The sequence below is a fragment of the Drosophila eugracilis genome, unplaced genomic scaffold (genome assembly GCF_018153835.1).
Source record: "Drosophila eugracilis isolate 14026-0451.02 unplaced genomic scaffold, ASM1815383v1 contig_423, whole genome shotgun sequence".
NCBI lineage: Eukaryota > Metazoa > Arthropoda > Insecta > Diptera > Drosophilidae > Drosophila > Drosophila eugracilis.
In genome coordinates this window covers 760,828-787,317 of record NW_024573287.1, presented here as the reverse complement: position 1 = coordinate 787,317, position 26,490 = coordinate 760,828, and the positions used below count along the sequence as shown (strand labels likewise).

Genomic DNA, 26,490 nt, shown 5'->3' with positions numbered 1-26,490 from the left:
GAGATTGAGGCATAATAAAGTTGTAAAAGAGGATCTCATAAATCCCCGGCATTTTATATTAAAAACTGAAAAATTCTAGCAGCATCCTGTAAGCTGCTGAACTTGAAAGTCACTTTGGCCATTTTAGGGAGATGACTTTAAAGGCACGGAAGCAGCTGCTGATACAGGGCAATTCATCACAGTAACTTCCGGTTCCGGTCTGGGCCAGATCTACACTTCAGTTTGCTTTTAATTTGGGCCAGTCTCTCGACTCCTGCTCCTGCCTGGCATTTGGCCAAAATGACGTGCAATCACCCACCAGTCCGATTCAAAACCACTCGTATTCCAACGAAACAAAGGGAAAACGGCGACAGAACCTGCTAAAAACTTCCAATCACGTCTCGCGGATCCTTCACTAGACACGCATTTCAATGGCCAACATTGAGGCGGGCCTTCGTATCGAGAGTGTCTGGGCATGGAGCACATTTTAAAACAAGTGCAAGGCCCAAAAATATAACTGCGAGGTGCGACTGATGAGAACATCTATTGTTACTACTATTCGCAGGAGCTTAATTTGCATTTCAGTTATTAGAAAGAGCCTAAACTTTATTTACATGACTGGAATCAGTCGTTTCACTTTAATTTATTAAAAATAAAGTACATTTTCTTTGAATACTCAACCTAAACAACGAACTACTGAATCGCCTCTCGTCGGTTTTGAGCCTCGTTTCGCCCGAAATGGCTTATTATTTCTGATATTTTTGTTTAGCGTTTTGCTACCACCCATTCGGGATTCCGGCGGGCGATTTTCAGTGCTAAACTTTTGACACCCACATATAACACACTCACATTTACAAACACACGTCCGCTAACCAACACTCACACATGTATACGCCCGACACACACACTCGCACTTGTTGTTGTGACACGCACGCGATGCATGTGGCGTCTGCCGGAAATGCCAAGCTCAACGTCCAAGAGCAAGAACAACAAAGCCAGGAATCAACTGTTGGCATGTTGATGTTGACGCTTAGCCTGTACCCCACAGACATCCACCCCACCCAAGACCCACGGAAAGCCCCCGCTCACACCCACCACACACCGCCTCTTCTCAGCTTAGCTGACATTTTTGCCAGCGTAATCACGATTAAACTGTCAACGGCATACTAATTAGATTTTTATTTTTATTGCGCCATGACAACGCCGCGTGACGTTGTCGCGTCCTTCCGCGTCCTGCAGCTCCAGCTTCCCGTCCCAACACCCACCGGCCTCTAAGTGGGCGGTGCCCTTGCCTAGCTCTTTTCATGCCCTCATAGCAAAGGGTATTGTAAAAATTTCGTTTGAAGACAGGAATACTTGGTCATATGTAAACTAGTATGTCAGATTCAAACATTAGTAATTTAAAACATTAGAATAAAACCTTTAGAATACTTGCACATCATTAAAGAATCTCCCAAGAGAAATTTTTATAAACGAATTTTTCTAGATCCAAACTTAAATATAAATCTTCGTTAGCTGTTAAGTTGAAAATATAACATAATAATTAATTTAACAAGCTCAAAGAAATACTAGGGTATTCTATATTCGACTTTTCAAAGTCATTTGCCTTTTATTTTTGTCTTTTTTTTTGTGCTGTTGTTGTTCTCAGAGGAGCGCGTGCCTCGCATGACCAAGTGACATTTCAGACAGTGGGGTTGGGATGACCCCGACAAAGGGTCCTGGCGGCAGGACTAAAATTCAGACTCTTGGCCAGGCACTTTGTGGCGCCTGCTACTTTGTGATTTATGTCTTATCATATTTATGAAAATTATTGTTATTGATGGCATTCGATATTAAGTGAACGGGAAAAAACAAGCCAAGCCAAGCCAACCAATTCACTTTGATTGATTGAAAGATTGAGCGTAGCATTTTCGTAATTGATTTAAAATGTGTGGCTTCCCTGGGGCATATTAAGTAGGTCTGATGACAAAAAATTTGTATCTCTAAGTCAGCTTTTTAAAGAAAGCAGGCTGGGACAAATTATAATAATAATAATAAAGTCCAATTAAGGCAAGAAATATAAACATTATAGAATAAAAACGCAGTAAATTAATTCCTGATTAGTACAGTTAGGCGTTAAACATGTGAACAAGACAATTACTTCCTATTTCGGGATGGTAGAAAGTCGTACATCATATGCTCCAAGTAATTCGTAATTGTGCTCAAGTTGTAAAGAAACTCGCTGGCTAAGTTCTATGTCCTCCTTAAATTTCCAGACGTCCTTTCTCTAGTACTTCCCCTGCTCTCATTTAGCACTACAATTTCTAAGGGCAGCGCCCTTCTTTCGGGCGGGAAGCTTTTTTTGTTTGGTTTGTTTGTTAGGGTCTATTACTTCCAAGCTGTTGAATGCGTCATCAAGAAATCCTCCAAGCTCAGTCCCAACTTTAAGCCATACACCTGTGAGCAGCCACCCCTGCGCTGCACCTCACTTCCTCGACGCCTTTCCTTTGTTTATATTTTTTCAGATTTATTTTCATTAAGTTCGCGTACAGGAAGGGAAATGCTTTATTGTTGCTCCTGGCTGGTGTTGTTGGTTCACTGGACCAAGTGCTAATGCGGCCAGACAATGGGGGCGTGGCATGGCTGCGAAAAACAAAAGCCAATACAAACAAAAAATGGATTTTATATATAGTATATATAATAGCTGGGAAAAATTTAATGAAAGTGCGCAAATTATAGAGGGCACAATACCATTGGCGACTTCATGGATATTGTATAACTGCCAATTATGAAAACAGGAACTCCTCTGCTTACAGCATACAATAATTATAGGAACTTACTTAAAGATGAGTCAGCGTTATAAAAACACTGTATTGTATTTGATTGGAAAAATAATTTTAATTTATATAGGTCTAGACTTACGAAACACAGTTGAGCACATCTTTAGACTCATTGAAAAGACTGGACCTACAATAATTATTTCGATGATAAGAAAACCGAGGGCTTTACAAGAACTATAATTTTTACAACGTAAGTCTATATTGCTTTTAAGGATAATAGCAGTGCAGTAATAAGCATTTTATATTGTATATTATTTACATTGTACTAAATTTATATACATATTTAATCTTCTTATAACATACATTATACATTCAGAATCATTTTGTATGCTTTATTATACACGAGCAACATTTTATATCAATGCCAATCAGGATCTCAAATCAAAAGCCATAAAATCCATTTAAAGTCATAGTTCGGATTGTTAAAAAGTTTTTAATCAAATCAGCAGAAAAAGTTGCACACAGCAGGGGCAAAGAAGGCAGGGTAGAACAGTATTTTGTCCTCGCCGAGAATATTTTTTAAATCCTAGCGAAATTTCATTCAAACATATCAGTAATTTTGTGGACATTTTTCACAAAAAATCATGATACTCTTTCCAAAAATACAAAATTTTGTTTACCCTGATTTCGCGTCCAAAATATAATGGAATGCTATATTTCGTTGAGCTTGTATTAAAATTCCCAATTTAAAATTTACATTTTTGGCCATCAATAGAAAAGTAACCCTTAGACTAAGTACCTAACTTTATCGAAACCGATTAGATAAAGCTGCCAATAGGGTAGCGGTGTGCCAGTCATAGCAATAAAATTTCCACTTTTTTTGCATAAAAAATAATAGAAAAGTATAATTTTTTACAAATTTTCCAAAAATAAGATTATGTCCAATATTTAATAATTCGATATTCCACTTTTCCCATAAAAAACCGTATTTTGACTTTTTTTATGAATATGCAATAAATATGCAGCTAGATAGCAGCTAGACCGTCATTATCATCTCGGACCTCATAAATGCGACAACATATGTGGCCAATGTGATGCATGAAAATTAATTTATGCTCATAAACATTCTCCCTTTCGAGGACTGACGCCCTAGTTTTAGACCAAACTGAGGAACAAAGCCATAGAACGTGTTCCGTGAATTCCAAATCGCATATTCATAGCTGTGGAAATATTTTGAATAATGCTAATTTCATTTGGAGCTGGGTTTAGGTGTCAGTGTTTAAGCAGCTTCAAGGCATCCCTAAATTCGGTTCTCAGTTAAAGCTGGTCCAATAATAACAAAGCTTTAATGGCGTTAGATTTTATTATAATGGGGCGAAAGAAATCACTTTAAAATCGAAGGTACATTTCGTTGCTAACTTTTACAAAAGGGTCTCCTGGACTTAAATATCCCAACATCCCACAATCGTTTCCTTCTATATCTCCCTTTTTTATTATTACTTTTTTTATGATTTCACACAATGAACGCACTTGGCGCACATTAAATAAGCCCGCAAGAAGCATTTATCAAATTTCCCTCTCTTTATAAATGCTTTTTTCCTTTAGACTATGACTGTGTAGTGTTTACGTTCTCTTCGCTGGCTGTATTTTTGAAACATTTATAAAGCGGCAGGTGGGCAGACGGCCAACGGGCAACAGGCATGGTATCCTGGTAGGTCCTGAAACTGGCAGGTGGGCAGCAAAATGTGCGCCTAATGACAGCGATGAAGATGCCAAAATGATAAACAGCAACAAAAACAATGGCAAAGCGACGAGGCAGAATCGCAAACAAACAGAAAATAGAAAATGTGTTTGGTCATTAGGACTTTAAAGGAAAAGTTAAAAGCAAAGATTTTCATGGAAGTAAAGCAGAGAAAAATATTTTTAAATACTTATTTTAATTTGCTTTTGATTATAAAGCAAATTGTTTTCTTTGATTTTATAATAAATAAAAATTAATATACGATCAATATGAACTTGGACATATTTTTACCAAATACCAAGTAAGAAACATTACATTCAAATGCCAGATGATTCATCACTTCAGTACCTCTTGGACGACAATCATTAGTATTCGCCTCCGTTTTTTTCCTGGGCGCACTTTAAATGTCAATTAGTTGTCAAATGTTTGGGTGCCCCAACAAATGTAAGAAAGACGCAGACGAAGAAAAAGTTTTGTGCATTTAGCTCCGGGAAAGAGCAAGAGCACAATGTCGAAATAATAATAATTTATAACTATCAATGTCATAAGTTCATGACATGCTCATCAATCAAGGCATTGGACAGCTGAACAACATCGTCCCTTTCGTGGAAGCCGGCTTCCATCGGACTTCGGGCCAAAAGACGTTGCCTGTCCGAGAGTTTTCCGCCTCCGCGAAAACTTTTCCCAGTCCCTCTAATAATTTTGTGTTGCATACTTTCGCGCTACAATTGACAGCAATTGCGTGGCTGTCTGTTTATGCGTGCTGACGCCTTCAAGTGTTTGGCAAACTTGGTGAAATGTTGCTGAAAACTTATTTCGATTTAACATGAGAAACTTTGACGCGCTACACGAATGTCGGGATGTCCTTGCAAGGCAAAAGGATGACAGATAGGTACTCGTAACTGTATTGACAGCTAATTGAATTTCATATTGATAGGAGATGCACAAATATACAGTTTACTTTTAACATATCAGAAGGAGTTCAATAGTATAGTAAAAAGTTAATGAATTCAAAAATATTCCTTTTATATATGGTGTTAAGTAGTTAATAATTTCTTGATCCTTTTTAATTTTCCCCGTTAGCTTTTGTTTGCATTTTTCTTTCACTGCTGTTGTGTACTTTCAATTCTCCTTTCACATATTTTTGTTGGCTCCATCTTGGCCTTCTTCGCAGCTTATTCAAATTGAGTAAATTTTTGTTAAATTTCCGTTTGCGTCGCCTTGACTTCCACGGCATCTCCGGGCCTCCTCTTCGCTCCTTCGGCCTGGCCTTAATCCTGGCCAGCAGCAGCAGCCACAGCAGCAAAAGCGGAATGTGTCGGCCCAGAAAGCCAATTTAAAAATGCCAACAATGATTTATGCCCGCCTCCTTGGTCCGGTTATTCGTTTTTATTATTTTTTGTTTTTGGCCCCAGCTCACGGACACACGTGGTGTGCTATAATTTAAATGGCCGCTTCATTCGGCTTTAATTTATGCAATTAACCCATATGCTTAAACCCACGATGCCCGAGTGCGATGTAACTAATAAAACTGAATGACTTAATGTCCCGGTCCCATGGTTGTTGCCCACTTGCGTGCCTTTACCCCAAAGTGTCAAAGGTCGTGTTATCCGCAAAAGCTATAACAGCAATTGCGCCGTGTTGGGCCTTACTTAAGCTAGTGGTAATGTCTCTATTTGGATTTTAACCGCTTGACGTTCGACGGCAAAAAGTCATTGACTTCCGGTTCCTAACCCTTATGTGCGTGTGTGGATGTGTCTGTGTATGTGTTAACATCATTTGCTGCAAAAGGCGCAATTAAAGAACACGACCCACGGACACGACAACAACAAAGTGCAGCTACATAAATGACAATAACAAGGGAATAACAGAGAGAGGGAGAGAGAAAAAGGAAAGTGGTCTGATGAAAGGCTACAATTCATAAGGGAAACGTATGGAAAATTTCAAATACCCTTTATGTTTGATATGAAGAAATATATTTGATACTATCAAGAAGGTTTGACTTATTAAAATATCACAAGATAAGTTATTTCGCATATTTCTTTAAGTTAACTTAGATTGCTTTTTTGCTTAAAATTTCCTGACTAAATCCAAGTCCATGTCCTCGTCGATTGACTCCACTCCCGGCAATGGAAAACATTCAGCGACAACAATGACGACTCGACAGCAGCGAGGACTCGTGCTGTTGGCCCTGCGGACGTAGCTCCTAGTTGGTGGATGGTTGGTAGTAGATTGTAGTGGATGGGTGGTTGAGTGGCAGTTGCGAAATGCCATTATAAGCATATGTGCCGGGTCTAGAAGGTTCTGGGCGGGTTGCGGGAAGCTCCTCATGCTCCTGAAGTGCTTCCGCGTACGGTGAGTGAGCTTGCTCCTTGCTAGGCAAATGTGTGTAATATTACGGGTAATGTGTTCAGTTATCTCTCTTATGGATACTATCTTCATTCCGGATCCCATTGAGGGTCGACTGACAAGTGGGAACTAGAAGTTGGTCCCTATTCCCACAGATGGTATAATGGCAGAGCGTCACCTCTCTTTTTGCTCCCTTTAATTGCGTTTACCAGACATTGTTTGTATTTTGATAACTATTTTGCCGCAGACACATGGTAAACAATTGTTGGCTGGCCAAAAATTCAGGAATTGCATTTCGGTTGATAGGTGTTTGTTTTCCTTCAGGTGCCAACGGCATGATTAAAAATCGTTTGCCTAAATATTTCATTTGTGTTACTATGGCGTATTTTCACAGCGGGCTCTGGTATTTTGCAAATGTTTTTCATGGCAATATAAATATATCTGCATGTCGGAAATGTATATCCGCAAAAGAGGCATTTATGTGATGACAATTTCTGAATGGTTTTGTGGAGTATGACGTTTGGCATTCAATTTACCAGAAATTTAAGTTTTTATAAAACAGTTTTCCATACCTTAAATACAGTTGCTGTTAAGCATACATTTTTATGAAATATTTATCATTTATTTAGATATTTTAACCACACAATACTTCTCCAGCTTTAGTGCTGACTTCACACAAAGCCAGCTCACACCATTTCTCGCCCAGTAATTAATTACACATAATTAATAAATTTAAGCAATCTTATGCGGCGCTTTACAAATAAATCACTTGACTCAAAGTGCCGCCTCAGAAATTTAATTACACTTTCATCAGCTAATCACACAATTTGCACCACCACGCAAAAGGGCTTTAAGAAGCCATCGCCAAGACACAAGCGGCGGCACTCGTAAAAGATGCCATAAATCTGCCCAGGATACGTCACTTGCTCCGGCCCGACTTTGCACTTGATGTGGGCGACAGATCCCCCTCAGATCCACACCCCCAAGCCCGCGTGGCATCCAATTATAACTCACGCCAGACGTGATAAATCAATAAAAGTGTCCTGGGCAGGAGTCCTGGGAGGTGTTTACTCTCCTGATGGCCTCCCTTGTCGATGTAAATATGCCAAAAAGGGGAAGCATAATGTGACATAAAGTCTGGCTCAAGATTAATCTCTAGCTTATTGCAAAGTGTGGCGGCTGCTCTATAGAGAGCTAGTTGATGTGGTGTCTCAACTTAAGGATAAGTTATAATGTTCCTTAATCGGTGTTTGTGAAACTACTAAAGATGAAGTATCAATTTAGATTGTGAATTATTCTTAATTTGACTATTTTTAAGAAATGTATAGACCAAAAATTATAATACGTACTTTTGGCATCCGTTTTATTCGGATTTTTGATTTGGAATTCAAGTTTTTATGCACAAAACTATGGGGATATATACATTTTCTTATGAATATTGGTGTAAGTAGTTCAAATAATATAAGTTTAGTTCAATTTTCTGCAAGCTCAAAATCGAATGCATATCCATTCCCAAGTAATTTTTGCCTTTACTAACAAGTACCTCGCTTCTTTCCCCTTTCTCATTTTAGGTAATTGATTGCGAAACAATATTAATTTCTGCGCTCCTATGTGTCGAGACTCGCTTGAGTAAGTACTGGCCATATATCACACATTTGAGTAGATGCCGGCAAGCGAGAGAGGCAAACAACTACTAAATAATTGTTAATGTATTACGAATAATTTATGACACTATTTCATAAAAAGCAATAATTTTTCAATATCAAACCAAGCGGCAATCCCCGACGTCCCAGGGCGGGGTTTCCAGGGTGTTGCACAGTTGCAGCTGAAGGATTCTGAAGCTCTCCCTGGTGGATGCTGCTGCTTTCGTAATAAGCTTGATAAATAATAAAATAGCATCGGAAAGGCAGGGCCAAGACTAGGGCGAGGACTCTTTTTGGCTGAAGGGAACCCGGGCAGGCGCTACAAAGTGAAATTTATCATTTTTCATGGCTGCAAGCTGCACTTTTCTTGAAACGTTTCACTCAGCAGTTGGGGGCTGGGGATGGAAAAGCCACCCCGGCTACATATTTTCGGACTCGGACTCCTTAGATGTCAGCATGCTGGTTTGGTGTTTTTTCGGTCGGGGCCCACTGGCAAATGTTTGCGAGCAAAGATTAATTGATTCCACTTGGCTGCATCCAGAGTGTTCCTGTTGGTAACCCTCACCAACTGGAGAACAGACCCCGAAGCTGGAATCGGTTGGGGTCGATGAGTCCAAAAAAAAGTTCGGTTGGCTTGGGTTCTGGCTGGGTTATGGTTACAGTTCGACTTTGAGCTATAATACGGTTAGTTTCAACTTATCTTAACTTTGGTGAAGAATTTCATTTTGATTTATGATTGAAGTTTCTCCAATACTCTCTTAACTTAAATCGAGGATAAATCTTTTATTCATTTCAACACTTAATGTTTGGGGTTTTTGTGGCAACCAGACAAATTGGTCAAAAGGTTTAGGAATAAACAAATTCATTTGTAAGCATTTATGAGTATTTATTAAATATACTTTAATGTAAAGTTTAGTCTACTTAATGGTATTGTTAAATGACTATAAATTCCAGAAAACTGCACACACATAGTTTAGTAGAGTATGGGCTGCTAATACTCCACATGATTAAAACTTTATAAATTTTCACCACTGCAGTTAACTGCAGCACAACAGGCGGGAGAAAAGAAAACTTCGTCAGAACTTGTCACGAGTGCCAGTTACTGGGCAACTTTATGTTGAGGTTGAAGGTTTCTTTGCATTTGCCGGGAGGTGGCTAGAAGTTGTTCCGGAGATGTGGCTCAGTTTAATGTTTGACAGTCCCACCAGCCCCACCCGCCCCACTCGATTCTGTTGCGGTTTGGGAAAGGTCCCTGGCTTGTCAGCCATTTTGAAGTGACAAATATATTTAATTGCTTGCAGAAGTTTGCTGCGCAAAAGTTTGCGATAATTTTCGGTTCACTTCTATTTTTTGCTTTGTTCGTGGCTGCATGTGTGAAATGGACGTTTTTATAATTGCTTGTAATTACTTTTTCATTTGCAGCCCCAATGAAATTTTCGGCACTTCGTTTTTCCATAATATTACCGCTTGTAATGTATATTTACACACAGGGGTGTGCGAGTCCTGGGAACATCTTAAAAATGCAAGAGCCTGCAATGTAGTTTCTGCTGAATTAACATTTCATAGCCAAAGCGACTGCTTCCAGCTTACATCCCCAGAAATATAAACGAGAACTGAGCCACGCCCAATGATTATAGTTGAATTTCATTTTCTTTTAATGTTTGCTTAGGAAGTTTAACTTTAGGCTAATTATTTTACACATAAATTTGCCTTTTGTGGGTTTTGTGACAAAAAAGAATCAAACTTCATTTACAAATATCTTTTAAAGTCCACTTTTACCCCTTCTTAATAAGCATAATCCATTTAAATTCCGATTCATCAGCCTAAGTCATTAAAAGAATGTTTTTGATCCGTGCCACTGTAATCAGTTATGCAAAAAATTAATCACTTGCATTGAAATTATCAACATAAATTCCGGAATACTATGTTGGGGACGAGAAAAAAATCTCCACATAAAAATGAAATATTAAACATTTTTTACCGAAACACTAAAAGTTATTTCATGTCTGAGCCGAGCTCAGTTGATGTTTAACAGTAAAACGCGAATTACGACTTTGTGACACATTAACGGCTCCAACCTCGAAAAAATATAGCGGCAAAACAAATAAATAAATTTCATATTAATGCATTTTTTATGCAAAATAATAATGTCGACTGAACTATCCAATGAACCAAGTTGGGTACAAAAAGCGCCGTAAACTCTTTATCGATGCCAATGACGATATGCCATTTTCACTGGTCCCGTCCCCGGATTCAGATTGGGATTCCCTTTGATGTTTGGCTGGGTGGAGTGGCAAACAAAAGGTTTTCCTTTCCAGGAAATGGTTCCAGTTGGTAGGTGTTTATGGGATTACCCAGGGCCTGATGATGATGTCGCAATAGCTGGCATCACCTTTGCCATTTGACTGTTTGTCAACACTAATCTGCTGCTGCACAAGCACAGAAGCACACACTCCCGCAGAGGAAATCGAACTCCTGCTGCGACAACACAATCAATGTAGAAATCGACAAGGATCCGCCTCCGCCCACTCGGCATTTGAGCCGGAAATCAAAATAAACAACAGCAAATCAGTCAAACAAACAAATAAACAAGAACCAAACTCCAGCTAAAAGCAATAGGGCCACAATGTGTTCCACATTCGACGGGCTCTGAGTGCCAATCTCCCCCATTTCAGGCCAGTTTTTGTGTTCTGCGAAATTGGTTGTATCTGGTGGGCTGCGATTTGGGGCCAGCTTGGCCCGTAATAAACTCCGGTCAAACTCGGACACAATTAGCCGGATTTCGGGTGGGCCACATCATCCATAGGGCGAAAGTGTGTCCGACCATTCCAATATCTGTTAATATTCCAGCAAATATATTAGCACATTGGTAATGCATAATGCAAGCAGATCGAAAGACAGCATTAATGTCTGTGGGCTGGAACTGTTTGCCAATCAATAAATTCATTCCACCCATGATGAGTAATAAGTCCCATAAATGTGTTTGCGAATAGGAAAATTTGCTATGTATGTATGAGCTTTCTTATCTATCATGAAATTTAAGTGAAAAAGTACCAGTTCGATAAGAAAGAATTAAGCTGGCTGTTGCCATTACACAGATTATATTATATATTTATATGTTAAATATCTGTCCTTTTTAAGAAAGTTACCCATTTATGGTGGTTTGGCGCTTTTAATTACGCCAAGTTGGTTCGCCTGCCGTCCCCTCTTAACATCTCATTAATTTACAAAATTTCCCGTAATTTCCTTTTCATTCAGCTCTCAACCGCAAACTCACCAACCATCTGCCGCAGTGCAAACGCATTACAATTTTATTTTTATTCAATTTTCGCGCAACGACATCAAAGGGCGGCAAGCAGAAAACAGCAGCGAGTGCAGAACTCGACTTGACTTCGTGTAATACAATTTTCACCTTCCTTTCCGTCACTTCCCCATCGCACTACCAAATGCTTTTCCTTTTCGTTTTTTTTTTTTTTTTTGCGTTTTCTTTTAAGGAGAATTATATTTTTACATAATTTAACGGGAAGAACGGAGTTTCATTTGCCATTTCTCTATTGAGGCCGTGGTAACGTCCGGATCTTGATGATGTTGTTGCGGCAGCCATTGCATTGACCACTAAAAGTTTGCCATTAAAGGGCATGAAATTGTCCTATTTTTCAGTAGGAGCCTGGCCTGGCACAACTACGGCAAAGTGGCACTTGAGTGGCGGCACTTTGAATGGGGCTTACTACTCCGGGTCCACCCTTTTGGCCCACATTCCATCACAGCCTGGGTCTATCCTCCTCATCTTCCATTTCCACCTCCTCCGTCGCCTTTTACTGGCTTTAAGCGTAAATTATGTTGTAAATACGATTTTTTAGCTGGCAAAATGTCTTCATCATCAAGTGGTTAGCTCAAGGATCCCCTTTCTCCCACCCACTTCGATGTGGCACAAATGGTGTAAAAGCTGCGCTCCTCAGCTGAAGGCCAGAAAGGTTGCTAAGTGGAACTGGGTGCTTAGGGGAAATGTGCAAAAATATTGTTTATGTCAGGGTGCTAAGGCAGAGAAGGGCAGAATGGGTTCCTGTGATGGAATTGCCAACCTAGAAAATATGTTGGAGCTCAAAGGGAAGGAAGGTTGGCTCTTTAAAGTTTTCAATAATTTAAGAGAACCAACAACTTAATTTTGATTTTAAATAATATGAAGTCAGCTTTAATGCACATACTTTAACTCTTAAATAATTCAATAAGTTTCATTGAAATTGAATTAATATGGGAATTCCCAAGAGATAACCTGCATTCAATGCCTGCCTCCAGTCACTTCATTTGATATTCAATTCCCAAACTTGCCATAATTCTCCAGAGCATTTGCATAAATACTAAGCGAAAGATTATCAATAGCCCCAAGGCAATCGTCAAAATCCTTGCGGCCGTATTTAAACTCAAACGCGGCATAATAAGCCAGTTCAGGATTTCGGACCGCAGGAGAGACAAAATTGGACAGTCAGTGAATGGGTGAGATTTCTCCCGGCGAAAATGTGAAACTAAAGCCAAAGCTGGCTGGCTTTCGACGGAAAATCATTACCAGAAATGTCCTGCAGCGTCATTTGTAAGCGCCTTTGGCTCTCTGCCCTTTGAGAAAGAGACGGAGCTAAGGCCTTAGAGGGAGACATCCGCTGGCCAGCAGGAGACACTTAAGTCTAATGGTTCTGTCAGCCACTCACCCTCCTCCGTGCTTTCTCCACGTTCAGTATATCCTTCGCCAGAATATCGCAGCTACTCGCAGGAATGGAATCCGCTTCAATGGGAACCGCCGCTGCACGCATACAAATTGACAATTTTATTAGCACATAAATTAGTAAAAATAATCAATAAGCAATGTGCCAAAAAGCAGTCGAAAAGAAGGCAGCAAAAAGAAGAAGATTTACAAAATTCGAATGCCAGATACTCTTTACTAAGCTGAAAACTATATATATCTCATACGATTTATCAAGCACAAGCTTTATAAAAAATTGCAATAATTATTTATTGTTTTCAAACCACGTTAACTTATATACATTCCTTACCTCTTTTTACTTTATTTTCGTTCGACAAAGAAGTCACTAGTCCCTCGTTGGGTGAACCAAAGAAGGGAAACTAATGCTCAAAATTGGAATTGGTAGCTTGCTGGAATAAATTCAATTTATTGGCTGTATTTATGCTGTGTCCCCGCAACGTCTGGGGTTCGATGTGGAAATGGAATTCCAGCGATTGCAATTACCATCCCAATGTCAGAACCAAACCGATACCGATGTCGAAACCGCAGTCAAACTCAAGAAGCTCATCCTGATGGCGATGATTCGAGAACGGGAATATTGGTCAATTAGCAGCGGGTCAACGTCAGACTTGTGCAACAATATAGGCAACTTGGGATGCCGGCTAATTCGCAATTCCCTGCTCTTATTTTGTTCCGTTTTCTTCGACTTGCCTAATTGCTTAATTCACGAACACTTTCGCATTGCATACTTTTTGGAGTCCAGTGGGCGGCTGTTCAGGGCAGTTTTCCCTCCAGTTTTCCAACTATTTTGCGTCCAAAAAAAGTTCTGCGACTGCCGCCTGCTCAAAGCGATGATGATGATGACGGTGATGATGCTGGAGCTGTTGCTGTTTCTCCCCGAGTTGTTTGTTGTTGAGCGCTAATTAACTAGATTTTCGAAGGGAAAACCGTTTGCTAATTTGAAAACGAAATAGTTTCCCGGCCCCTCTGGCATCATTTTCAAATGAAAAGTTATGAAACATGCAGTGATGCTGGATGCGGTCATGAGAGATTTAACGCCAGTTGCGCAATTTAAAGCAACTTTTCCGCCAGACGAGGAAAACCCAAAGTTTAACTCTGCTCATTAGTATGGAGAAAATGATACACAACCTAATAAGCATTTAAAATGAATGTGTATATCATCAGGTAATCGATAATGTAACTTTAAAAATTTGAAGAAAAAGAACTGAAATATTCATAAATAGGAAAACATAGTTATTTAGTAAGAGACTTTATAAAGTTAGTAAATAAAAATTGATATTTCCTATTGGCATTCTTATAACCCCCATAAACTGAGCTCATCAAAGCTTAAGCACTCTTTAAGACTCCTAATATAACCCTAAAATATCCTTTTTTCGACTGCAGGTCAGTCGCCTTCATTGAATGCAAATTTTCCCGACTGGCACTTCGCCAAAAAGAATAATACAGCAGACGAAGTGGGAGTGGCCCACTTAAATGACGGAAATGAAATACAAGACGACGAGAAACGGAAACGGACTGAATGGGGGGATCAAAGATGAGGGATCGGGGGTCTGAATAGTGGGTTCCAGGGGCGGGTCGTCCAACTCGCTGTCACACTTAACTGAAATTAGAACGTGATTAGATTTCATTTAAGCATTAAGCGCAACTGACAGCCAGCATGACAGCAGGGCGCTTCTCGGGCTTTGGTTTCCTATTCTCGGGGCTGGGCGATGATATTTTGAGCTGACAAATTTATGGACAATTAGCCAGCGAGAGGATAGTGCGATCAAGGGGGCGGCAGGTCAGACCAGGATAGCGAGCATTAATTATAACGTGCATAATTAACAAATCTGGCAATCAGTGGAGTGGAGGCTTTAACTTTAGCACAAGGGTAGAGGCCAATAATCGTTTCGGCCAGAGCCAAGGACGAGTCTTGGAAATCCGTGGGCCTTAGCCATTGAGGCAGTGCTAATGAAAGCACAGCCGGGAGAAATTGGTTTACGGGCTGTTCACGCAAGTAGAAGTTATTAGTTGGGCCATCCACTCCCGGCTCTCTCCTCCGGTTACTTCCACTTTCCGGACTAATTTGCGGTATTAATGACAGCAAACGGAAGGGGCGGCGCCTCAAACAGCCCCATAATTGGCAAAGCAATGCCGTATCTGTAACGTTAATGCAATTGCGATAATCTGGGAAAGGCAGCTCCGCTTACAATCATGAACTAGAAGATATCAAGATCTCAAGTTGTACAGCTTAAAGACATTACAGTGGCATATAAACTTTAAATAAAGCTGATTTATTTAATATAAAGCATAAAACTCCCCCACTTTGGCTTTCCTTAACCATCTTTGTCTTTCTTAAAGAGAATGTACCACTAAGAAAGCCATCAAGGGCAACCTGACGACTTGACTCACCTGGCACTTTCACACACACACACCAATTTTGCACCTGCTTCGGGCAAAATAACACACATGCGAAGGCACGACAACACAATGTCAACTTTATCGCTGCCAAGCTAAACAAATACAAATAGATTAGTTCAAAAGTTCAGGGCGTTGTTCGAACGTTCGGATGCCAAAAGTCAAATTGTGTCAACTGTTGGGGCGGCGAGAAAAGACTGGCTAAAAGGGCGGGAAACATGTCAAGGCTGCTCGAAACGACTTGGTCGACATGTGGGTGGTTCGACAAGCTAAACAAATTGCCCGAGAGTCGGCAGATTGACGTCTGGGCCTGCAACTTGGACCTGGCTTATTGAAATGCTCAGGCTGCGTTCGGGCAATGGCAATGGAAATGGGAATGGGGGCCAAAGGTGGGTCAAAGGAACAACATTTGAATTTCAAAGCAGCCAGTTGGATGGTGACACCTTTCCTAGTGCATCAACAGTTATGTGTGCTGATTAAGGATCTCCGTTCGAGTGGAAAATTAAAATAAGCTTGGAGTTGATGGGGATTACAAGAACTATGCCCCCCAAGGAGCTCTGTGTAGTTCTTCAATTACTTTGCATAAATACTTGGCAAACGACAACCTAATTAGCTCACAGACACGGCTACATTTCATTAAACAAATAGTCCCCGGAGTATAATTTTAATACGCAATTACTGGCGTTTCAACGACACTCAATGATGCCTGATAAGAGACACCATTACCCACTCCGCTCCGCATAACCAAAAACGAGGAGCAATAAATTTAATCTGACGGCTTAGGTTACCTTGACTCTTGCTCAATGACAGGGCTTTAAATTATTTGACAATTTATGCGAAAATTATGTGCGAATCGGAGTCGAGTAACCATGGTGGCTCAAGTGGGAAAACGAGAGATCTCTTTATTGCAAACAGCTTCCGCTCTACCAGCCATTAATCAATTGGTTTGGTTGTCATGCCGTCGAATCTCAAAGCTCCTTCCAGATATTCCACTCCTCTTGGTTCCCAACTTGTTCGGTTTCCTCGATTTCATAGAAGATTTGCATGGGACAGACGAAGCTGTAGAATTGTCGCAGTACGAAGAGTACGGACTCAAACATGGTGTAACGTATCCGGAAAAGGAACTCCGGGTGCAGATCGGGCAGACACCCAGATAGTGGCAGTGGATCAGAGTCAGGGCGCTCGACTGGTGGATTGGACACAAAGGAGGAGTGCCCAGGTATAAAAAGGCTTTGCCAAGAACTGTAGAGTATTAAGTGGTATTGTTAGTCGAGATGAATTTCCAATTCAAAAGCTGAAGAGCAGTTTAATTAAAGCATACAATCTTAATTTTTAATTAAAAGTACAAAACTTCCAACTTTAACTTTAATAACTTTTACTACTCACCACGTGCAAATTTTCGTAGAGCTTGTTTAATTGGGTCGAGCGGACGGTGTTTCTTTTGATTCTTGAATTTCATTTTTCGAATTGAATTTCAAAGCCCAGAGTCGAGCGGAGAAGCGGGGCCTACTCTCCTTTGAAATGGCTCACCTCAGCACTTCTGGATTCTAATTGGCACCGCCGCGGACCTGAAACCACCAAACAGCCACCAGGAGGCCTCAATTACACTTTGAGGTTAGCTTCATGGTGTGGCTTCCGCTCTGGTTTCAAAACGTACACTGTCTTGTTCGGTATTTCTATTAAATCAGTAAATCATTTTAAACTTCAGGGAGATTATTAGAAACCAAACCAAAACCAAGAGTAATTGAAGTGTCAACACGTTTTGGAAGGGTTTCGATTCCTTCATTGTGTTCTTTTAATTTAATTTTACAGTTAATTTTACGCAACTTCGATATTTGATATACGAGGTGTGTTCAAAAAGTAAGGTGACTTTGTATTTTCAAGAAAAACTATTAATTTATTTATCAATATTTATGTTGTCCCCTTCAAAGTAATCCCCCTCAGATACAATACACTTATGCCAACGGTTTTTCCAATCCTCAAAGCACTTCCCATAAGCACTTTTCGGTATAGCCTTGAGCTCTTGCAGCGATGCAGTCTTTATCTCTTCAATCGTTGCAAATCTCCGTCCTTTCATAGGTCTCTTCAGTTTTGGGAACAAGAAAAAGTCACATGGGGCCAAATCCGGTGAATATGGTGGCTGAGGCATTATTGTGGTGTTGTTTTTGGCCAAAAAATCTCTCACAAGCAAAGATGAGTGAGCAGGGGCATTATCGTGATGCAAAAGCCATGAATTGTTTTCCACAATTCTGGACGTTTCTTTCGTATTGCTTCTCGCAAACGGCGCATAACTTCCAGATAATACTGTTTATTGACCGTACGACCATATGGTAAGAACTCCTGATGCACCACGCCATGGTAATCGAAGAAAACAGTGATCAAAACTTTGACATTTGATCGAACTTGGCGTGCTTTTTTCGGTCTTGGCTCGCCTGGGCTCTTCCATTGGGACGATTGGGCTTTGGTTTCGATATCATAACCATATACCCATGATTCGTCACCAGTTATGACTCTCACAACCAAACAAAAGAGGATGTTCCATTGAAACTTGGTACAGATGTTAGGGAAGAGTGTACCAATATAACAAAACAAAAAAATCGATAATCGAAAATATGTTGCCCGCGAAATTTGAAAAGTCACCTTACTTTTTGAACACACCTCGTATACTTCAGATATTTTTGTATTTAAGTTTAAAAAGAAGCTAATTATATTTAAAAGCTGCCACACCATCGGATTTATTTAAAAAGGATAAAACGCACCTAATTTAACCGTTTTAATCCTTCTTACATTTACACGAATGCAATATGATTATTTGTAGATTTATTTACCAGTTTTAATTGCTGAAACTTATTATTAATCCTCTTACAGCATTATACCGTCATTCCGGTTGCACAACTCGAACTGATGGTTAAGCTCTCACGCCGAGGCATTTTTTGCAGACGATAATTACCCAAATGATTTGCCAGGACACGAGCAAACACACAGCAGTTATGCGTTTGAAAAACTCTCAGTCGCCAGAAAGCATCGGGGCAAAAAGTGTTGCATTAAATGCGGCATACTTTTTGGCCGAGTGAAAAATATCCCCTTGGTGCTGAACAAACACATTTTAAATGCAATCAATCGGGCGGCAAAACGACGTGGGCTTGTCGCAAAATGAAAATTAATTGTGGGCACATTTACTTATTTATTAATTGATTTCCCTCTCGTTCCGAGCAATGCATTAATCAACTTTTTAGTGGCGAATTTGTGTTTAAATCCATATTTAATTGTATTTCATTTTGTAATATGAAAAATACTTTCATTCCGAGTGCATACTCTGAAAATTTATGTAGAATTGTTGAGACTTAATGAGATAGTTAAAGTAAGAAAGTTGTGTAAATATAGCGTCATACATTTCTGATATAGGATTTTTTAAGAAGACCATGCCGTAATTTCGTATCTTCAAACTGATTCTTAGATTATTGCATTTAACTCCAGATGGGCAATCTGCCAGGCCCATTATCATCCCTCCAGCTCAAGGACATTATGTCGGTGCTTATTCATTAACCAATAAAGCTCGCTGGATAATTGCAATTACCATTAACTGCTCTTAAGGCTTACAAGCCCAATCCTCTCGAGCTTGACAAGCGGCAAGAAAACTTCCGCGATTCCAGGCTACCGTTTCGAAAGGCCATCATTTCATCACTTCGCCCCTCATCCTTCCCATCCAACCACACACTTTAACAATTATTGCCAACCACACGTGGACATGGACGAGGATCTGGACATGGACATGGACACAGATACGGATATAGAGTCGGAGTCCAAGCTTGTAATGTGCTCAATTTTTCGCATTTTGCACATCCGTCGGACGGAACAAGGCCAAGGCGAAAGCGGGGCCCAATGGCCACCTGCCAGCCATAATAATATTAAACAATATATATAAATCACTCAGCTGTCCGGTGCACACAGCACCCAGCGTCAGGATCACAAGAATCCATGGGTGGGGGCGTTAGGGGGCTTCATAAAAATTTACCGCCATAATGCTTATTTTAAAAGTCAATATGTTCGGTGCCTGTTATTTTAACACCCAGCGTGTCCAGGTGTCCCGGTGTCCAGGTGTCCATGTGTCCTGGTGTCCCGGTCGCATCCGCTTGCGAAAACTACGAGACAGGCGACAGGAGCCGGAAAAGCTGAAGGAAGAGCGGCGGCAGGAGCAAAGTGTCAGTGGCCAACGTCACAGCCCACAACACACAACATAAACATAAAGTGAAAAGCCCGGCGAGAAAGGAGCAGGCTGTCGAGAAATAAGTTGGAAGGTCCCACGACTCTTTGCCCTGTTTTTCCCCTGCCTTCCGTTTCATTCCATTTTTATTTTTGCGGCCATCTAAAGCCAAGCGTCACATGTCGCCAGGATGAAAGGGAGCGCCAGCTTGTTGTTCATATCCTGGCCTGTCGTCCGTTTATGTGACGTGATTATGTGCAAAAAGTGCAACAGGCAGCAGGACCAACCCACCTGACACAGTGCAAAGTAGCCCTCGAGCAATGCGGATGACGAGGACGAGGATGGGGATGCGGATGAGGGCACATGACGGAGGTGTCTCACCTTTGTCGACACCAAGCTGCAGGCTCGGTTGGCTTACACGTGATTTTTACGGAAATAACGTGAAAAAGTCGAGATGCCAACGGCGAATGTCACCCAACTTATTCCGGTCAATGTTTTTTTTTGCCAGGCTATATAAATAATTTCACGTCAATACTGAACCATTTATATACAAATGAAAAGTTATAGAAACAACATGGTTTAAAGATAATATTGCTACTTAGCTTATTAATTATGTTGAATACGAGCTTGCGAAAACTGAACAAAAATTTGAGTTCAGATTCGTTCAGGTTCTGAGTAATCAAATCGGAATTTGCGTATGTTGGGCAAGCGAATGTAAATTCATGAAACTTTAATACTTACGTATTGTGATAATACTTGCTGGTCCGGTAGACATCCAGTTTTATACGTGGAGTAGACGACGACTTCTTCTTTGGCCTTCGTATCGAATTACACGCACAAAAGCAGAATAACAACCTGATTGTGGTGCACTAATAAAACCGGAACACTAAGTGCATTGCTGATTTAAGTCAGTTCTCCGGCAGCCTCCGACTGATACAGTTCGAAGGAAATAATCGTGAAAGCCTCGGCATCAAATAATGTGGCACCCGTTCAGTTTACTCTTTAAATGTATGCTTATCGCCAGTATTTTGATTTGTGCGATCGGCTTGCCCCAGCAACTACATGATGATTTCCCGGGATTCGGGGCGCCACCCAAAAATCATGAAGAGCAAACAACAAGAGGGCCAAAAAGAAAAGTAAGAACGCATTGAACGCAACTTATGATTTCATTTTTTAAAAGGTTCTTTATTAAGTCATCTGAAAAAATAGTATGAAATGAAGAATGGAATAAATTTTCATCGATTTCTTCAGGAGGAGTTCTTGGACCTAAATGACTCCAACATATGTGGTATACCCTCCAATCGTCTGGGAACGTTTTCCATCAACGGAACTTTCCAGACACATATCGGAGGCAATCCTTGGACGACTGCCATCTACACCGATGGGAGATATATAGCCGTAGGAACTTTAATCCGATATGATGTGGTGCTCACTGCAGCAGATCCGATAGCAAATATTACGCGAGATCAGCTCACAGTGGAGGCTGGTGACTGGGATAGGCTGGGGGCTGTGGAGAAGTACTCGCACCTAAGTCGTTCGGTAAGGAGCATTGCGATCCACGAAAAGCTGGCCCTCATCATTCTGGAGGCGCCTTTCTACTCCCCACATATAAGTCCTATCTGCGTGCCCTATCCTGATACCGTTTTCACGGAGTATGCCTGCCGGACAACTGGCTGGAGAATCCCCTCTGTCAATTCCTCCTCGGATGACCAATCGGACATAATGTGGTTCAGGAACTATGCCGTCATGACTCACGATGACTGCATCGCTGAACTTCCACAAGGTTTGAATATGGATACCAATGTTCTCTGTGGTGCTGACTTGTTCAACGAGTTCACTCCCCACAATCCTGGAGGCGGACTTTACTGTGCCGGACAGCGTTCCGTCCTGGCCGGAGTCGCTTTATCTTCTAGAGGCTGGGAACCGAATAATCAACCTGTTCTATTCGCAAAATTATCCAACTATCTGGACTGGATTATGAAAGAACTTCCTTAAATTAAGTTTATAATTCAACAATGTTTTCTATAGTCACAGAATACTCAATATATTTAAGCGTCATAATTAAGATTAAGATTTTTAAATACTAATTAAAAATAGTACATGAAGGATTTCCGCTTGAGTAAGTTCTATAAAAATCATACTAAATTACTTAATTAATAAAAATTCTAAATAACGTACAATTAAATTCTATAACTTTGACCCGTTTATGGCTTGCGCTAATCAGTGAAGGCGAGAATATATACGCTGGCATTGTGTGAAGCGGGTGGCAATCGGTTAGGGATCGGGTATAACGAAAACAACGATCGAGTACTTATCACTTCTAGCCAGCGCTGGTGACGCGTAACTTTTTCCGAAAACAAAATCAACCTAAACAGCAACAAGAATGTGAAATTCAATTCGTATTTCGCTTTTTCGGTGCAATCGTCAGCTATGTGTAAGTGCTGGTCGCCTGTTTCCATTAGCAAACTATTTAAAATGTTTTAAACTTTTTCACTCGAATTGTTGTTAAATTTTTATATAAACAAAATAAAAACATTTACACGCTGGGCCGCCAACCGCTTGCTTATAATCGAGCCAATGGAGCGTATACGTTTTATTTACTTACTTGCTCATTTTTCCTTTGTGAATTTTGTACTAAATTGCCCTTTTGTTGTTGCTCTCCGCACTTCGTGGCGTCTCACTTACTCCCACTTGGAGAGTACGGCGTAACGGTGAATCCGTAAACTTCTAGGAAATACGGTATTATTTTGTACTAATTCGAATAGGCGAGCAGCGTTGAAAAGCAGAGCGATGAGTCTTCGCTGATAAGTGGCAATATGACTGAACCCACTCACGCACACCACTTCTATACGCACGTATGCACACACATTTGACCGGGTGTGAGTGTGCGGAGATAATGCTTGTGTGCGCAGGTGTATATAATATATATATATATATATATATACATATATAAACATTCGTTTGCTTTTAATACCTCTGGGGGTCTGGCATTGGGTTAATTTGCTTATTGGCACTCTCACAGAGCTTTAGACTAATTTGTTTAAACATTAGGTACACTGACCAAAACACTGTAGTTATTATCGATGTTTAATAAGTGAATTATTTAAATACTTTAAACTTTATACGTTTTTAGTAAATTATCATTTAGATTTGAGTTGAGTTTTTAGTTTTCAAGAAATGACAAAACTTTAAGATATTGAGATATTTGCAGGTTGCATATTAGTGTATTTCTGCATCAAGAAATTAAGAAGAAATTACGATTAATTAAGAAATTACGTTACGTTGATAAAACATTTTCTTGGATATACATATATCAGAAGACTAAAAATTTGTTGCCCTTTTTTTTAAATTACACAGTGACTTGATATCCCCTCATAAATAGATTTAAATGCGTATCATCCCATTTTCTTCGAGTGCACTGTACAAATCACATTTATCCAAAACGAAAATACTGCCACTAGATCACTGAACGCCTGGGATTTTGGATAAATGGACAGCGTGGAAGAGCGGCAATATAAATGGAAAGTGATTTCGGCGCTTCCCCGAATGCAAATTGAGAGAAGCGATCGCAGAACGGCGGACTCTGGAACTCTGCGGGCGGACCCACTTCGTAGTGCTAGTTCCAAGTTGGATATCGTTTCAGCTTTGTATGCCATAGCTTATCAACTGTGTGTGCCCGCCCCTCCGCTCCCCGTCCCTGTCGCTGACCCCGCCCGTAGCTCAGTTACACAAGCGTTTTCCCCCACGAGTCAAAAGTCAACCTTGGCACTTATCCACTCGGGTGGAGCGTGCGAGATGCACTCGACAAACGGCTTTCAAACGGTTTCTGGGCGCTTGGTATGAAAAGTTTATAATTTCGTATTTAACAAAAAAATTAATGTTTTATGCCATGAGGGGGTGAAGCATACTAAAGTTTATAAACATTTTCAGCTCTCGCTTTTGCCGGGCGACTTCTATGAAAGACGATAAATAGCAACAAATGTTCGGTTGCCCAGATATTGTATAGTATAGCCTAGATATAGTACAGCCATGTGTTCTACGGGTCTGTGTAACAATATGTCGGTCAATATAATACCATATGCGTACTTTGTTTGGTCGAGGTTGGAAAATCGCTATAAGGTGAACTGAACAATTCATTTCTTTTTTTGTATTAGGAAATGAAATCAAATTATATTTTTTGACCTCAGTAGTGAATTTTAAATTTTTTTACCATTATTCTCTTTTGTGTTGATATATAAGAAATTTCAAATTTTGTATAAATAAAACTTAAAAATATTTTTATTATTTATTTTGCAATGAATATTTAATTTTATATGTAAATAAAGTTTACTTAAAGACTTACATTCATAAGTTTAGGTTATCGAGTTCTCACTGTCGTTTCGATTGCTGATGTCATCAAAAGTGTGTCAGCGTTTTCTCTGCACCTAAATACTCGAACAGTTTGCCTTTCGCTCACACCAACTATAACGCTCACTTGCTCACTCGACTGCTATCTCTGTCAAACAGCCGTCTTGTTTCTCTTTCACTCACCCACCACCGTTGCGGTCAACGATCTCCGAAATTCGGAAACCAGGTTCAATGACCCACCAAAAAAAGAAAGCACCAATTTTTAAAGGGTCACACACTGAATTTTCTGATCGCCTGGTTCGTGCAACAGGCGTCTGATTTTTCTTTCAATCGTCGATCATTGGTGCCTGTGGTTTTGGAGGTGCTGGTAGTACAGTTGGTGGGTCAGGGACGGGCCCTGAACGTGACACCGTTGGCGGCCACTCACCTTGGAGCGTTGAACCTTGGGCGAACCGGGGTCAGCGAACGCGCCCCAAAACTGGGCCAAGCGAAGAGCACTGAATTTGACTGAGATGAAATTCACTTTCGTTTTTTATGTAGAAATCGATAGCCGGCTTTGCTCGACGACCAGGCGACCAGACAGAGCCAGACAACGAACCGAATCTGAGTCCGCACTGCGGTCGTATCTTCGGCTATATCTCTATCTGCCACACACAGTGAACGCATTTGCCGAAAACAATGACATAACTAGTTTGATTCAGATATTAATATATTTTTTCATATTACTAAAATTTACTGAGCCACTTAAATTTGTATAGTTTTTCAAAAATTCTTATAAATCCTATAAGTTTAAAAATGATTTTACAAATTCATTATCCCTACGCTTTATCAACCAATCTATGCCATTTATTTACTTTATCGAAATATCTGATTAAAATGTGACACTGTGCGTCGGCGAATGAGCTTGTTGGGCTTGCCCAACCACCGCCTTCACTTTCGCTTTCAAAACATGATCGATAATATAGAGGCAGCGAGTAACAGGCCAACATAACGCCAAGTGGCTAACACTCCAGTTTCGGTTGGCCGTTCGCTTCTGGTGACCTCGTTTTTTATTTGCTTGCTTTTCGGTTTCGGTGTTTTGTTGTTTTTATGTGTGTCGAAAGTTAAACAATGATTATGCAACGGACGAGCGAGTTGGCGAAGAAGCAGCCGGGGCAGGTCGCTTTTAGTGCGGGTCTTAACTCTGTATTTAAAGGAGTCTGGGCACAGAGAGGGATAATTTCGAATCACATGAAAGATGTATTGCCTGTTATAAGGGAGATTATTTGTTGAATTATCTGCAGTATGGAATATGAGAATTGGGTATAGGATCTTTTCGATTTCTTATTTCTTTTAAGATAAAATAAATAAATAAAAGCAAGTTCGTTGTTGCTGACAACATTTTTTGAAAATTGCAGTCTACATATGCCAGAGTTCGCTTATCATATTCGACAAAGTACTATGGCATCTCTTTGAATTTCTAGGAAAAATGTATTATATAATAATTTTCTAACTTCATCATATTTTTACTAAATCAACCTGTTAGCTTTTTGGCTTTAACAAGAACAGAAGTTAAAGGCTTTATTCCTAAATATAAATCCGACAGAACGCACTACTACTAGGCAGCACCTATGCCTATTATTCTCAATTATGGTTACCTATCTATCTTATCCGTTCTAGGTGCCCTTTTTGGTGATTATGAGCTCCTCGCCGGATCCATTGTTATTGGAATCATTGGCGTTGTTGTTGTTTTATTATTGTTTCCATGCCGGTGCCTGCTGTTGGTTTTCCAAGGTTTTCCAGTTCGATCGAGACGACAAGCCCAAGGTTTCCTTGAGTTAAATACGTGCAGCGTCAAGTTGGCAGCAGCGTTGCTGGCCCTCTTCTGTTGGCCTGGCCAAAATAGAACAGCAACGGTTTCTAAATAGTCATCCGACGAATGTTCGCTCTCAATTCCCCAGCCCAAAAGCACCCTTCTCGCCATTCGGCTAAGCTAATAGTGCTCTGTTTACGCAAATTTTGTGCTGGCCAGCAATCGGCGACCGGCTAGAAAAGCCGGCAATACGGATGAGATTAGTTTTTTCGTACTATTTCGATCCGGCGTTCAGCGATGATGAAAAGCAGCTACCAAGCAGACGGGGCAGCATGAAATTTTTATGCTGATATGGAAACAACAAAACGACAACGCGCTCCGTACGCAACGAGTGCCATTAAAATCAACGTGAAACAACAATTAGTATTCAAGGTTAACCAGAAACGAACCGCGAACAGACGGCGACGAACTCAGTTACCAACTGGGGAGAAGCAATTGTTTAAACAGACCCCAAGAAACCGGT

General features: G+C 40.4%; 3 protein-coding genes across 3 annotated transcripts in view; 2 read left to right on the top strand and 1 right to left on the bottom strand.

The window, feature by feature from the left end:
- The window catches only part of LOC108105180, a 54,694-nt gene that overhangs the window by 23,681 nt on the left and 4,523 nt on the right, over positions 1-26,490 (top strand). The window lies entirely within an intron of this gene.
- On the bottom strand, positions 16,404-17,122 carry LOC108105182. The gene is made up of 2 exons (XM_017211634.2): positions 17,011-17,122; positions 16,404-16,866 (listed from the first exon to the last, which is right to left on the bottom strand). Exons 1-2 carry the CDS (start codon positions 17,081-17,083, stop codon positions 16,562-16,564), a joined length of 378 nt encoding a protein of 125 aa, XP_017067123.1. The 5' UTR covers positions 17,084-17,122; the 3' UTR covers positions 16,404-16,561.
- Positions 20,759-22,002, top strand: LOC108105181 (chymotrypsin-like elastase family member 2A). Its single transcript, XM_017211633.2, has 2 exons — positions 20,759-20,964; positions 21,080-22,002. Exons 1-2 carry the CDS (start codon positions 20,806-20,808, stop codon positions 21,821-21,823), a joined length of 903 nt encoding a protein of 300 aa, XP_017067122.2. The 5' UTR covers positions 20,759-20,805; the 3' UTR covers positions 21,824-22,002.

Excerpts from the sequence above, each read along its gene's own strand:
- LOC108105182 (XM_017211634.2), bottom strand. The coding sequence starts at position 17,083 with ATGAAATTCAAGAATCAAAAGAAACACCGTCCGCTCGACCCAATTAAA. Across the intron at positions 16,867-17,010 it reads TCTACGAAAATTTGCACGTG|TTCTTGGCAAAGCCTTTTTA; the intron begins GTGAGTAGTAAA and ends AATACTCTACAG.
- LOC108105181 (XM_017211633.2), top strand. The coding sequence starts at position 20,806 with ATGTGGCACCCGTTCAGTTTACTCTTTAAATGTATGCTTATCGCCAGT. Across the intron at positions 20,965-21,079 it reads CAAGAGGGCCAAAAAGAAAA|GAGGAGTTCTTGGACCTAAA; the intron begins GTAAGAACGCAT and ends CGATTTCTTCAG.